This window comes from Petromyzon marinus, chromosome 27, assembly GCF_048934315.1.
Source record: "Petromyzon marinus isolate PM22_M1 ecotype Great Lakes invasive population chromosome 27, UKy_Petmar_22M1.pri1.0, whole genome shotgun sequence".
NCBI classification, from domain to species: domain Eukaryota; kingdom Metazoa; phylum Chordata; class Hyperoartia; order Petromyzontiformes; family Petromyzontidae; genus Petromyzon; species Petromyzon marinus.
Window position 1 is genome coordinate 3,346,609 of NC_133693.1, and position 14,214 is coordinate 3,360,822.

The 14,214-nt window shown below is 51.1% G+C and overlaps 1 protein-coding gene across 1 annotated transcript in view; it reads left to right on the plus strand.

Annotated features, from left to right (window-relative positions):
* The first annotated feature begins 10,372 nt into the window (after positions 1–10,372).
* The window catches only part of LOC116946628 (trafficking protein particle complex subunit 9-like), a 108,885-nt gene continuing 105,043 nt past the window's right edge, over positions 10,373–14,214 (plus strand). Inside the window, exons 1-2 of the mRNA XM_076070017.1 lie at positions 10,373–11,572; positions 13,218–13,970. Coding sequence (XP_075926132.1) covers positions 13,351–13,970 — 620 coding nt within the window. The 5' untranslated portion in view covers positions 10,373–11,572; positions 13,218–13,350. The remainder of the gene's footprint in view (positions 11,573–13,217; positions 13,971–14,214) is intronic.

Here is a 14,214-nt window from a genome sequence, read left to right on the forward strand (position 1 = left end):
AACAAATTCCAGCCATTCACCATCCCCACTTGCCATGAATGCGAGCTGTAGCTAGGAATCGAACTCGGGTTGCTTGGCTGAGAGCGCAGCACGCCAGCCTCTAGACCACCTCGCTCCTCCTCGCCTCGGATTAATAATTACAGGAACGCTTTCCTTTAAGACGCATCTCATCGGCATTTACAATGGACTATAGGTTTCACTTTGTCAGGAGAAGGTATATTTTCATAGCAATGCACACACACTGTTAAAATGACGTCAATTGGTTTATTACGATGGGAAGGGGGTGTGAGAGTAGTGGGGGGGGGGGGGCACAGGTGAGGCGGTCTCTTCCAAGCCTCAGCTCTAAGAGGGCCTCAGGAAAGGCCAAGGGGGCCTCAGAGGCTGCCTCGGCTGGCATTTTGCCCCGGACCTTGATAATAAAAAAGCACCTTTTGGCAGCGCTGATTTTCCTAGCCAGGGGGTAATCTCTCTCGTTCAACCCCCTGAGTGTTCAGTCGGCCAAGTGTGGGGGCAACAGCCCCCTCCCCCCACCTAACTCCCCCCCCCCGACTCCCATCCAACTGTGGTGTTTTGTTTTAATCACAGCTACTGAGCAAAACAGGCCCGAAGGCCGGCTAACTAAACAGATTGATGTTTCAATAGACGATAGTTAAAACACCTCTCGGATTGTATATAAAAAAAGGATTACATTAGCAGGATTGGAAAAGAGGGTTGCATAAAAATATACTTTGGTACTGAGATGAGCCGAAAAAGTTCCTAATTTCGTAGCGCCTATGATTATTATTTTTTTGGCCCACGCTGCTTTCTGGGCCCGCATTAAATCTGTTTCTGCTTCTGTGACTGGACGGCGAGAGTGGCCGGAAGGCTGCGTCGGCGAGAATAGAATAATCGTAGCGCAAAGGAATTGAGGCCCAGCGAAGTGAACAAGAGGCTGATGCGATGGAAAAAAAAAACATTAATCGGGCTGGTTAGAGGTCCGACTGAGCTCATTTTGGCGAGACGTTTGGCGATACTGGGTTGCCAGTTGCGCAAAAGTGCAAATGACTAAAAAAAACCCCCGCAACATTCGACCATAACATTGTCTTAAAAGGAGACGCATTGAATAGGCAACGTTTCGAGCAATGATCCTCCATACGCAATTGACGGGTGTGTTGATTTTTTTGTTTGTTATTTGGCCATCTAGAGGTTGCGAGTTCAAATCCAGGTTGGTGGTTGGCGGTGTAATTGCGACTCCTGGGGGTGGTGGGGGCAAAGCAACGAACCCCACTTTGTGGTAAATGGGCAGTGGCTGTCGTGTGAACAGACCGCTCCCTCTCGGAAAAATGCGGAACTCCCATCACTGCTTCAGGGTTGTGCCTCCGATTAGCAACGGTGGTCTACGTACGGTGCAAAAAAAGTTCAACATACATACGTGCACAGGAAATGAACGTGGCTACATGCACACATATGTTCGTGGAAAAGCAAGTTCGCTTTGCAAGGTTTGATAACTTCGAAACAATGCAAGTGGTTTATGAACTGAGAAATATTGCAACCGGCACGCAGTAGTGGTTTATTTTCCCGTTAGAAAAAAAAACGGATCCTTTGGTAACGTTTTAACTTATTTTAATTTATCTTTTCACACTTGCCTACGCACTGCGTGGGATTATATCTGAAGCTGAACATGTCTGTTCATGATTCGTGTTAATATTACCGTATATAAGGGAGGAGAAGCAGAGTAATTCCCAGACACATCACTGGTAAAATATCTGAACCGGCCCTGGCCATTCCCGAGGTCGACTTTAACTTAATGAGAACTTGGCGCTGTCTGTACAACAACAGCACTGGGAGACAAAGGCAGCCGAGATGGGTACTAACAATACTTACTCCCACAGTCTGTGTCGGTTACACGGGCAGTCCATTGTGTTTCTTGTACACGCTGCACATAGACACGAGTTCAAAAGACCGGTGGCGTCTTTGATGTTTGTCTCGGGCGACCTGATTCTTACGGCACGACCGCACGTGCCATTCCCAGCTGCCACGTGGTGGCCTTTTGTTTTTGGCCGCTTGTTTTCACAGCGCCGTGGCAGATTGCGAAAGGCAACAACGGCTTCAGGGCCTCGCTCCCTACGAGAGCCCTTTCGGAAACACGAGCGGAGTATTGAATGGGTTTTTTGACGAATGCTCAGGCTTTGGAGGGAAGACAGATTTTTTTTCTCCCTTTGGTGCCTTCTGATCGGACCGTGACTGTTGACGGTCAACGTCGATTTGACGGCACAGCTGCGTTGGTGTCCGCGGGGTTGCTGCTGCTGCTGCGCAAGCCTCTGGACGCGTTCTCGCGTGTCGTTCGGTACGATGTGCGACGTTTCGCTCCAGCCAGCCATCCACTAGCCAGCCATCCTCTAGCCAGCCCCTTGACCATGATGCCACCGTGCGAAAAGGCAGCCGGATGGTCTTGGTGGCGATTTTTTTCTTGCAATGGGCTCAATGTGCGCCGGCATCTCTCGACATTGACAATGCTGCCCCCTAGTTCTCAAACAAATGAGCTGATGCGGATTTTTCGGTTTCAGTGAAAGAGAATGACAAAATGACGGAGGTATGTGAGATTGTACGGCGATGCGTCTGCCACATTTTAGGACGTGGTCTACTTTGTTTCAATCGACATGAAACGCTCCCTGTCAATGAACGGTTACCTTTTATCAAAACGCGTTCTCGAGTGACGTTCAGAAGAAATTGTCAGCTCTCCTCCAGGCAAAAATCCCCGAGCCACTATTCGTCTTCAACATCTGCGCTCCCCGTATTGGGCCCCTCGGCACATTTAAGAGACGGTGATCATTCAAAGAAAACCAACTGAAAAGAGGAGGCTGGGTGGCTCCGAAGCGAGAGCGCTGAACCTGGGTTCAAACCCAAGTCATAGCCGCCTGTGATTAAAGGAAATGAACAGGTGTAGTGAGCTGGTGGTTTGGTGCACTTGCTCTGAGCACTATATGTGATAGTGCTGGTTTCTATTTGCTCCTTTCTGCATATTTGTTTATTTAGCTTTTGTCGTTTTAGTGACAAAGGTCATTCCTGGTCTCTTGAGTTCTCACCTCCTGGTTTAAACAAACTAAAATTGTATCCTGGTGGTTTTAGTCTGGTCAACAATGACTTCACACACACACACGCATACGCACAATAACCGCATTAAATTCTGTACCGCACTTTTTTTTACTGAATTCCAGCTCTGAAATTCAAAGTCTTGGTTTGTACATCATGTGACAAACACTCACGTCACTTGCAGAGTGGATGGGAAAGTGCTGCCCTCTACTGTGTAGAACAGAGGTCACTTCAAGGGGGTCTCAGAGCTCAGATGCAGCCCTGTGATATCTGCTTCCGGCGGGGCCATTGCTTTACACGACGGGTTGCACTGCGAGAATTCTGAACGGATGCTTCGTCTCAATTGGTATGAAATGAGGTGTGGTGGGAGGAAACTATTACGGTTTGTTTTTGTTGCTCACTGGAAAGCTCGTGCCAGAACCCACAGCGAGCGGTTAAAGCATCGCAGTTGCTCTGGGGCTGCCCATTTCCCCCCCTACCCCCGCCCAGAATTTTCTCGTCTAGGGTCCCGAGGGTCTGATTAGGAGAACGAGGCGAGTTAGTGCTGAATACCCGGAGCCAGGGGCCAGCTAAATGGGCTGGGTTGGCCATCTGCCAGCTTTGAGCTACGGCCCGGTGCTTCTCTTGGATGAACTTAGCCCCCGGCTCGGCACGACGGTGCCCGTCCGCTGAGTTTGTCGCGCTTTTCGCCTAAGTTTGAAAGTGTCGATCTACTAACGCTGTCTGTCCTTCTGTCCTCTGTTGTCTGTGTGTAACGATGGGTTGCGGGGGAGGGGCACAATGACTCTCATAGAGACGATCCAAAATGAAGACGTGACGTTTCACGCACTGGCCCTTTTAAAGCGGTGTTATCGACGGAATGTTTCGAGTTTACGTTGTTTTTTGTGCTTGTGCACGGCTGCAAAAAAAAACAATGACTCATTAATAAAAAAATACTTTCATTTAACTCAACACGAGCCCGTTACCGCAAATCGAGTCCATGAGTCAATAGCCGCAAAAGGCCATCTCAACGCAACTGAGCTGTATACAAGAGAAGGGGGAACGCATTAACATTTCAAGTATGCGTCTAGATAAACAGTCTTAAGTTGGCATATCTACTCACGGGTAACTTTTCGTTTGGATTAAGGCCTCCCTATGCTGTGTCGGTTACGAGGAATGTTATTGACCATACCTCACCACACCGGTCAGTGTGGATTGACGAAAGCTCTGGTGGGGCAGAGTGGTTCAGGACCGGTTCAGACATTAGTCGCCGCTGACATTAGCTGTAGCTGGGAATCAAACTTCGGCCCTCCGGGTTCATAGTGCAATGAAAAGCGCGAGCTACTTTGCGACCCCCCCCCCCCCCCCCCCGCAGTACGATGCGAATGTTTGTTTCTGCGCGGTGTTAATTCATAGTTACGATGCCTTGTACAAAAGTGTTGCGTGCAGGAGGGACCAATACCGGTTGGGATATCTCTCGCCACTGAAGTTAGCCGTGGCCCGGAATCAAACTCAGGAGGGCAGGTGCATGGCAGAGCATGCACCACACCACTCCCCTTCCCCAGCTGTGCGTTCACGTACAAGGTTAGCGAGTGAAAACCCGGCTCTTTACTCGCTCCAGGATGAAGTCGCGCAGCACGGAATGAGCATGGAGGAGAGACGCTCTATGCCCGTCGACTCCGTTGCATCCGCTCTTCTCGTCCCTCGCGTGGCGGTAGAGGAGGGATGTATGGACATTAGTTTCTGCTCTGGTATCCCAGAAAACATCTCGCGGTGGTGAGATGTCATCTCCCTCGCCTGGTATGCAGGAGGTCGTGGATTCGATCCCAACCCAGACGCCTGCTGCTGTATATTTGTAGTTTGCGTGTCTCTCTCACCGTGGTCGCGTGGATTTTTCTCCGGGCCCTCTGAATCGAAGTGAGTGTAGAGTATTTGACTGCTGCTATAAATTTCCACGCGATAAGCCACTTCGTTGAGTTATCATTTGCGAGGGCCGGGTCGCTTATGAAAAACGAGCTACATAGCTCCGTGGGCCCTTACCTGGTGCAATACAAATAGCTGTAAATAGTTTATTTTTTACTCTTAACGTTTGCGAAGACGTAAGCAGCCGCTCCTCCATGCACGTGCGCCAGCTAAGCAAACAAACGAGAGCGATCCTTAATAGCTCGGTGCTCACGCGTAGATGGCAACGTGCTATTTATCAGAGGGAGAGGTGGGGAAGGGGGTGGCTGCCTCTCGTCGTCTTCCTCCGTGCGTCACAACTCTGGCCGCGGCGGCAGAGCGATGCGGCGACAAGGGCGGTGTTTACCTGTACCCTGCATCATCGGCGGCGCTCGGGTCGGGCCGGTGACTAATTACGACCACCCCACACACCCACCCCCACCCACCCCCAATTCACCCAGCGCCTGCACACCGAGATAATTTCGTTGCTCCTGTCTCTAGCGATCGACGTTCTCTCTGCTAAAGTGGAGTCGTCGCTCCGAACGGCCGTCTCGGCGTGACTTTAAACAGCTTGCGAAGGGCCGTCGACGGGACGCGATCGGGTCTTCGGCAATGCGCGTCCACTGCCCTGACTGCAATCGCGCATTGGTGGCCGATTCGGCGAGAGTTCGGTGCTTTCGGGAGCCCATCGTGCTGAGACGATGTGCTGACTGGGGAGCGTTTACAGACGCCTCATTGCAGACGCGGTAACCGGGCGTGTGCTGATTTCTGCTGCTGCTGCTAAAGCGGAGGGAATTAAATCGTGGGGAATTAGGAAGGACCTGGCACGCGAATAGCTTGACAAAAAAAGCACTTTACGGGGTGGAGACCGCAAAGGAGCGGAAGAGAAGCAGAGGGAGAGACTGCAGCGGTGGCAGCAGCAGCAGCAGCGAGATGGCACCACAGAGTTCAGATGGCACCACTGGGCAGGAGCCACCTAGGAAAGGAAGGAGTGGAAAAGAACGGGGGTGAGGATGCATTGGCCCACCAGTGGGAAGTCACAGCTGACCCAACACCAGGAACCTCAACAAAAATCACGCTTTGTGATTTATGTATTTTTTTCGTATTTATGCATTTGTTTCCCCCTGGAGTGTGCGGTCAGGGTCATGTCATCAGATTAATAATCCATCCCACAGAGCAGCATGACGCTTCGTGTTGGAGACCGGCCCACGGAAGCGGATATCATAGAGCTGCATCTGAGATTCCTTTAAGCGACCTCTGGTCCACACAGTAGGGGGCAGCATGTCCCCACGCGCTCTGCACTATGAGGGTGATTTTCATCGCTTGTCAGTAAAAAAAATATTTTCAGAGAAGTAATTTAGCCAAATTAAGTGCAAAACTAACTTAACCTGATGGCTTTTTTCCCCTTTGGTGCAATAATTGGTGAGTCCAACAACTCAGATAATGACGATTCCCCGCACCTCCGATTAGCACGGTTGGCTACATAAGGTGGGAAAGAAGTTCAACATACAGTACATAGATACTTGTACATACAACTCGCCGGTTTTAATCACGGGCGGCTGAAACCTGGATTCAAACCCAGCATTTCAGCAGCGGTGCCAGCTCAGAGCTCTGACCTCTGAGCCACCCGGCCACCCCCAGAGGTTTTGGTAATTGAGTTGGGTGGTGGTGGTGGAGGGTGGGCGGCTTGGTTGTGTTGCATTGTTGCGGTCGCGTTTTCTCTGATTCAGAAGCACGGTACGGGTGGCAGCTGCACTCTCACTCACAGGACCATTCCCCCAACAGGAGCAGGCGCCTGCCACACGCAGCGCAACAGTTCCATCTACAGCTCGGCGGCTGCCACTGATTTGAAGGCACGCAGGGGGCTTCATTTCAGCCCCCGTGCGTCCGTGGTTGTACAGCGACGTGGTTAAAGCTCGGAGAGCTAAACGGAGAGCTCGCATGCAAACACGTGCTTGTGAAAGGCCCCAACGCAGAAGTTCCCTGTGTTTGATCTTCCACGAAGCTCACGGTCCACCCTAAACAGCATCCACTGCACAAACCATGGCAGTCTACGCCGCATACCTGATGCACAAATGGAACATTAAAAAAACTCTCCAGTAGTGTGCGACTGTGAGTCATCCAGAACAGACCGTGCAACTTTTAATAACGACGCTAAATGCCCCGATCCACAAACCCCGAAGGAGACATCGCGGAGATCCACTCCGCTACTGCTCCTGACGCTGTTGTTCTGCCTTGACCACCTTGAATGTGAGATTCTAGTCGTTGTTCTTGCATGTTACATCGGCAGCCATACGAAGCGACGTGAAAGCACATCCAGTATACTGTACATACCTCACTGCTGCGTGTCTCTGGAGACTCGTCACGTGTCCCCTACTCTAGTTTATACCAGCGACCCAGAACATATTCAGTGACAAATTAAGCACTGTGCGAAAGTCTGGACCTCTGTGAGTCTATGGGTTTCTATCAGTCTGTTTGTCTCTACGTGAGTATGTAAGACGCTGGGTCTCTCCGCAAGTGTATGGTTCTCTGGAAGTCTATCTGTGAGTGTATGTGAGTCTATGTAAGTCTTTGGGTCTCTGTGCGAGAACCACAGGGATTAATTTCGGCAGGGTCTGTCGGAGTGAGCAACCCGGTAAAATATATTTGCATGTGACACCACATCCAGCATACCTCTCGCTATGGTTGTGAAAACCTGCCGTATGCATGCCCACATTCCAGCATACCAGCGACTCTAAATGTACATGGAAATAAGTTAAATTTTGGGTATGTGCGCCACCCACTCAAACAATTTTGGCCAAAAGTCCCATCAGCATCATCAGCATTATTATCCGATTTGTTCACTCATGCATTCATCCGAGAGCTGGGCACTGTGGTGCCAGCAAGGGATGGTGGATCACCGCACCAACGTTGTGAAGCTCCCCTTCCCGTGGGCGTTGGGGAGGCGCCGGTACCCTAGGGTCGCCCGGAGGTGATACAGCAGAGTGCAGACTAATATACCAGGTGGTGATACAGCAGAGTGCAGACTAATATACCAGGAGGTGATACAGCAAAGCGCAGACTAATATACCAGGTGGTGATACAGCAGAGTGCAGACTAATATACCAGGTGGTGATACAGCAGAGTGCAGACTAATATACCAGGTGGTGATACAGCAGAGTGCAGACTAATATACCAGGTGGTGATACAGCAGAGTGCAGACTAATATACCAGGTGGTGATACAGCAGAGTGCAGACTAATATACCAGGTGGTGATACAGCAGAGTGCAGACTAATATACCAGGAGGTGATACAGCAAAGTGCAGACTAATATACCAGGTGGTGATACAGCAGAGTGCAGACTAATATACCAGGTGGTGATACAGCAGAGTACGGACTAATATACCAGGTGGTGTTACAGCAGAGTGCGGACTAATATACCAGGTGGTGATACAGCAGAGTGCAGACTAATATACCAGGTGGTGAAACAGCAGAGTGCAGACTAATATACCAGGTGGTGATACAGCAGAGTGCAGACTAATATACCAGGTGGTGATACAGCAAAGTGCGGACTAATATACCAGGTGGTGATACAGCAGAGTGCAGACTAATATACCAGGTGGTGATACAGCAGAGTGCAGACTAATATACCAGGTGGTGATACAGCAAAGTGCAGACTAATATACCAGGTGGTGATACAGCAGAGTGCGGACTAATATACCAGGTGGTGATACAGCAGAGTGCAGACTAATATACCAGGTGGTGATACAGCAGAGTGCAAACTAATATACCAGGAGGTGATACAGCAGAGTGCAGACTAATATTCCAGGTGGTGATACAGCAGAGTGCAGACTAATATACCAGGAGGTGATACAGCAAAGTGCAGACTAATATACCAGGTGGTGATACAGCAGAGTGCAGACTAATATACCAGGTGGTGATACAGCAGAGTGCAGACTAATATACCAGGAGGTGATACAGCAAAGTGCAGACTAATATACCAGGTGGTGATACAGCAGAGTGCGGAGTAATATACCAGGTGGTGATACAGCAGAGTGCGGACTAATATACCAGGTGGTGATACAGCAGAGTGCGGAGTAATATACCAGGAGGTGATACAGCAGAGTGCAGACTAATATACCAGGTGGTGATACAGCAGAGTGCGGACTAATATACCAGGTGGTGATACAGCAGAGTGCGGAGTAATATACCAGGTGGTGATACAGCAAAGTGCAGACTAATATACCAGGTGGTGATACAGCAGAGTGCAGACTAATTGTAATGTGTGTGTGTAGTCCCCTCGCAAGTGTGGGTTTTCTCTGGTTTCCTCCCACGTGCATAATCACTCGTTAATTGGCTCGGCCATATCCCGATGTGTGGACTACAGAGGACCGCAGAGCTTGGGGTAAATTGTTTGCGATGGCTCATCGCGTGGCTTAGCGCAATCCCGCTTCAGGGCTGCGGTTTCCTCGGCAATTGTGACGTGCGATTTCCATGAACGACGATGCAATATTAAAAACAACTAAACAACGTGATATATGAATTATTGTAATCTGGGCTTCATTTCCCAACGGATATTTTCCGGGCCACTGGTGCAACCTGAGCGAGATGTATACTTGACGTGGTGGGTCGGGTAGATAAATATTTCTTTTTGGAGTCATCGACCCGGACATATCCCAAGCTACCCTTGCTTGCTATTCTTTGTCGGATTAATTCCGTGTCCTGCACACAAAGCACACTTACTTAAGTCAATATGATGTCGTTAACGTACCGTATGTCCGCTAGTCCACTGGTTTTCTGAGACCGACACGGTGCTAAATCTAGATTCAACACCATAAATCTTGCATCCGCTAATGGACGTCTCAGTATGGAGTGCGGGAGTTCAGACAAACACGCGCACGCACTCACAAAGCCAAATCATCACTGGGATCAGCGCTGCCATGTACATCTAAAGCCACGTTTTGCCATTATTTACCCTGAACACGCACACGCTTAGACGTAGATTAAAGCAAAAAAATGCGCAGACGATGCGTCTCCTTCCCATATTCGTATCACCAAATAAAAAAAAGATGAATCTATATATTTACACAACCTATCAGCCCCACGGCCCTTCTGTGGGTGCATCATTTCAGCAGCCTTGTTTCAAGACAAGCAAAACTCTAGACTGCATTTTGACATGCAGTGTATCATCGGTATCAGAGGCAGGCTCGCTTGACTCAATACTGGTGAGCAGGCCGGATGTTAGAGGTGCTAAGGAGAGCCGACACGACGTTGCAGGGGGTTTGTCCAAGAAGGACCCCCCCCCCCCCCCCTTGTATTTACGATATCGGGTCTCAGTTCGACGCCAATTTACAAAGTTACACACAACTAAACATTATAATTGAGGGTCAACATTGTAAAAGATTGTGATTGCTTTTCAACGTTCCAATTTGCCGAATAGCAATATCAATTGGCGTCTTTGGCCACGTGCTAACTTTATTTTTTGTTTGCCCACGTGACAACTTGATTTTTTGTTTGCCCACGTGACAACTTGATTTTTTGTTTGCCCACGTGACAACTTGATTTTTTGTTTGCCCACGTGATACGTTGATTTTTTGTTTGCTCACGTGATAACTTGATTTTTTGTTTGCCCACGTGACAACTTTATTTACTGTTTGCCCACGTGATAAGTTGATTTTTTTGTTTGCCCACGTGATGTTGATTTTTTTGTTTACCCACGTGATAAGTTGATTTTTTTGTTTGCCCACGTGATAACTTGATTTTTAGTTTGCCCACGTGATAACTTGATTTTTAGTTTGCCCACGTGATAACTTCACTTGAAAACTTGTCTCTCTCGGGTGACGGAGGTTAACAGCTGAACATGTACATCATATATTCCCTCGATGTGACCCAAAAGTAAAGAGATACAAATCGTATTGGTCTTAAAAATCTACAAAAATAATTATTAACTCGCGTTATTATCTCCTTCCTATGTCCGTCTCTCCACCTAAAACACACAATAGACGATTTATAACCTATCAAGTGCGAAAAGGGTCGTTTGGGAAATGCACTGTATGTAAATGATTGTGTGAATCGTCACACGAAACCTACACTTCACGCTTCCTCAAAGGGGGAGGGGGGGTTAAATGTGCGTGTGTGTGCTCGCTAACAGGAGCTACTACTACGGCCAACACCAGTGACGGAATATCTAAATAGGCCCTGGGCCTCACCTAGATCGACTCAGCCTCAAATCAATACCTGGACTGGCGTGTAAACATCGCCACTGGGGGAGACAAAGGCGGCCGGGCGTGGTGTTGGCCACTCACCCCCTCGTGTTACCATGCCGGCCGTCATAGGTGCTCACTAACAGCACCTGCCCCAATATTATGTTAAGGTTATACGGGGGACCTTTGTCTTTGTGGACGCGCGCGCGTGTGTGTGCGTGCGCGCGCCCTCTGAGTCTATTCATAAATACACGTTTGACTGGGTTGTCCGGGTGGGTGGGTGCTTGCCAGGTAGCTCTTTGGCTCGGATGAAAGACTCAAATTACAAAACGCTGAGAAAGAAGAAGAAGAAAAAAAGCCGTCGGTCATGACAAGCGCCCAGCCAGTGCTGCCTTCGGGTAAGTCGACGCCGCTCTTATAAAATCCTTTAAAAACGAGTTTCAGTTTTTTTCAGTTTCATTTATTTGGTATAGCCCTGTGAGCCTTTCGGCTCTTGAATCGGGTGCAACCGCAGCAAACAAAAAAACCTAAAACATGAACAAGAAAAACATCTTAAAGGGACTACGCGAGTTACCAGGCAAGCAAAAGAAGCCCAGCCGCGCATGAACTCGACTCGCCACTGCTGCTGCGATGTGTAAAGTCTTCACCACCGCCAGCACCGCCTGCCCTCCACCATCGCCGCGATCTCTGACCGATGCCGTAAATAGGCATTACGCAAACTTCATGCCGCGAATTCCTCCGCAACGCCAATCTCTGAAAGCTCACATTCCGGTTGGCGCGGGGGAGGGAGAGGGGGTTCCACTCCTTTTTTTTCCGCGATGCGTAAACACTGCGTAAAGACACGCCGGTACGTGCTCGTACACACACCCCCCACCCACGGTTATCTTGGGTCTCAGTCTGTAAAGTTGTTGGAACTCGTCCGCGTGCTGTGGAGCTCGACTACCTTAAGTGACTACTTCCCTTGCGGTACGTACACTAGAAGCAGGTGGCTCTCTCATTGTGATCACCCGACCTCCGCGCATAACCCACGTGTGTTAGCGGCGAGCTCGATGCGCTTCCTGTTGGACGTCTCTGAGAAGTCGCACGTACGTGGAGCGCGTGTTGGTACGCGCGTGTTGGTACGCGCGTGTTGGTACGCGCGTGTTGGTACGCGCGTGTTGGTACGCGCGTGTTGGTACGCGCGTGTTGGTACGCGCGTGTTGGTACGCGCGTGTTGGTACGCGCGTGTTGGTACGCGCGTGTTGGTACGCGCGTGTTGGTACGCGCGTGTTGGTACGCGCGTGTTGGTACGCGCGTGTTGGTACGCGCGTGTTGGTACGCGCGTGTTGGTACGCGCGTGTTGGTACGCGCGTGTTGGTACGCGCGTGTTGGTACGCGCGTGTTGGTACGCGCGTGTTGGTACGCGCGTGTTGGTACGCGCGTGTTGGTACGCGCGTGTTGGTACGCGCGTGTTGGTACGCGCGTGTTGGTACGCGCGTGTTGGTACGCGCGTGTTGGTACGCGCGTGTTGGTACGCGCGTGTTGGTACGCGCGTGTTGGTACGCGCGTGTTGGTACGCGCGTGTTGGTACGCGCGTGTTGGTACGCGCGTGTTGGTACGCGCGTGTTGGTACGCGCGTGTTGGTACGCGCGTGCCGGCTCGGCCTTAAGTGAGCGAGAACCTGGTGCGGTGTGTTCGCACTCGGTGTGTACACATCCGCACGGAAGGGAGACAAAGGGTGCCGCTCACACCACGTGGTGCTGCTACCCGCTCGTGTGCCGTGCCGGGACCCTTCACAGGCGCTCGCGAAGAGCCTTTGCCCACAGCAATCTGTATAGATTTGGTGGGAGGGGGGGGGGGGTTGTGGTATGCGAAACGTCTGTACAGGATGTGTAGGCATTGCTATTGAGGTATTGTAAATGGTTGATCGTCATAATAGCCGCCCTCATAAATAATAGCCGTGCCGTCGTGTGTACACACGTCTCGGCGTGATGTAAATTGCGTTCCGTGCCGCGTACGTCGCAGTCGAAGCTGTTCTCCGTTTTCTTCTGCGCTCTTCCTCAGGGCCAGCTGGCAGGCGGCACAGCTCCCCAGTGCCACCACTCCGATCTCGAGACCACCTCTCGACGTGGACACAATCCCTCCGACAGAAGCCGCCGTCTCTGCTGTCACCCCCCCACGCGCACGCGAGAGGGCAATGTTCGAATTCCTTCGCAGGGGCTCGGAGAGCTGCGCGGACGTCGCGTGCACTCCCGACTACTCGCACAGCGCCGAGGACCACGGCTCCCTCCTGCTCCTCATCCTGAGCGTGGGGGACGTCGCCGGCGAGCGCTTGGGCGAGGCGCTGGCGCAGGCCTCCTCCGTCTCGTCCGTGACCGTGCCACGGTGCAGCAGGCCTCTCCGGGTGCGGTGCACGTCGAGGTACAGCCCCGAGGAGAGTCGATGGGGCGACCTGCAGGGCCACCGCAAGGTGGTCGGATTGATCGGCCTCGCCGAGTGCTCGGACTTGGACGGTGTGACCGACGCCGTGGAGAAATTCGAAAGTGCCAAGGACGACTACGGAGGCTCCGTGTGTGGATCGCGGCTCATCGTCTACGGGAGGCGGCCGGATGGGTGCGACGGCGTGACCTCGGACGTGACCGCGGACGTGACCTTTGTCAGTGAAGGCGGGCCATGCCTGGATCTCAGGGCAGAGGTCGAGAGGGTCGTTGTCTCCGTGTACGCGGCCCTCTGCTCCAGCGGCACCATGGAGGATGACGCGGCGATGTACGCCGCCCCCTTCGAGAAGGAGTCGCCCATGACCTTTGTTGTTGGCAGGTACGAGTTCGATCGCTGGACGTGGGTTTCATCATTGGTGAATCGGAATTTTCTAGCCGCTGATTAAGAGCCGAACATGGCTGGGTGAAGTTATTTAACGTGACTTTTATTCTCTATAATATGGTCAATTATGTAATCACTGCTTTAGTTTCATGGTAAGAATGACTTTTGAATTCATATATTTCCACCACTGCCCCCCCCCCCCCACCTTCACCAACCCGCAGAGGCCAGCATGGTGAAGTAT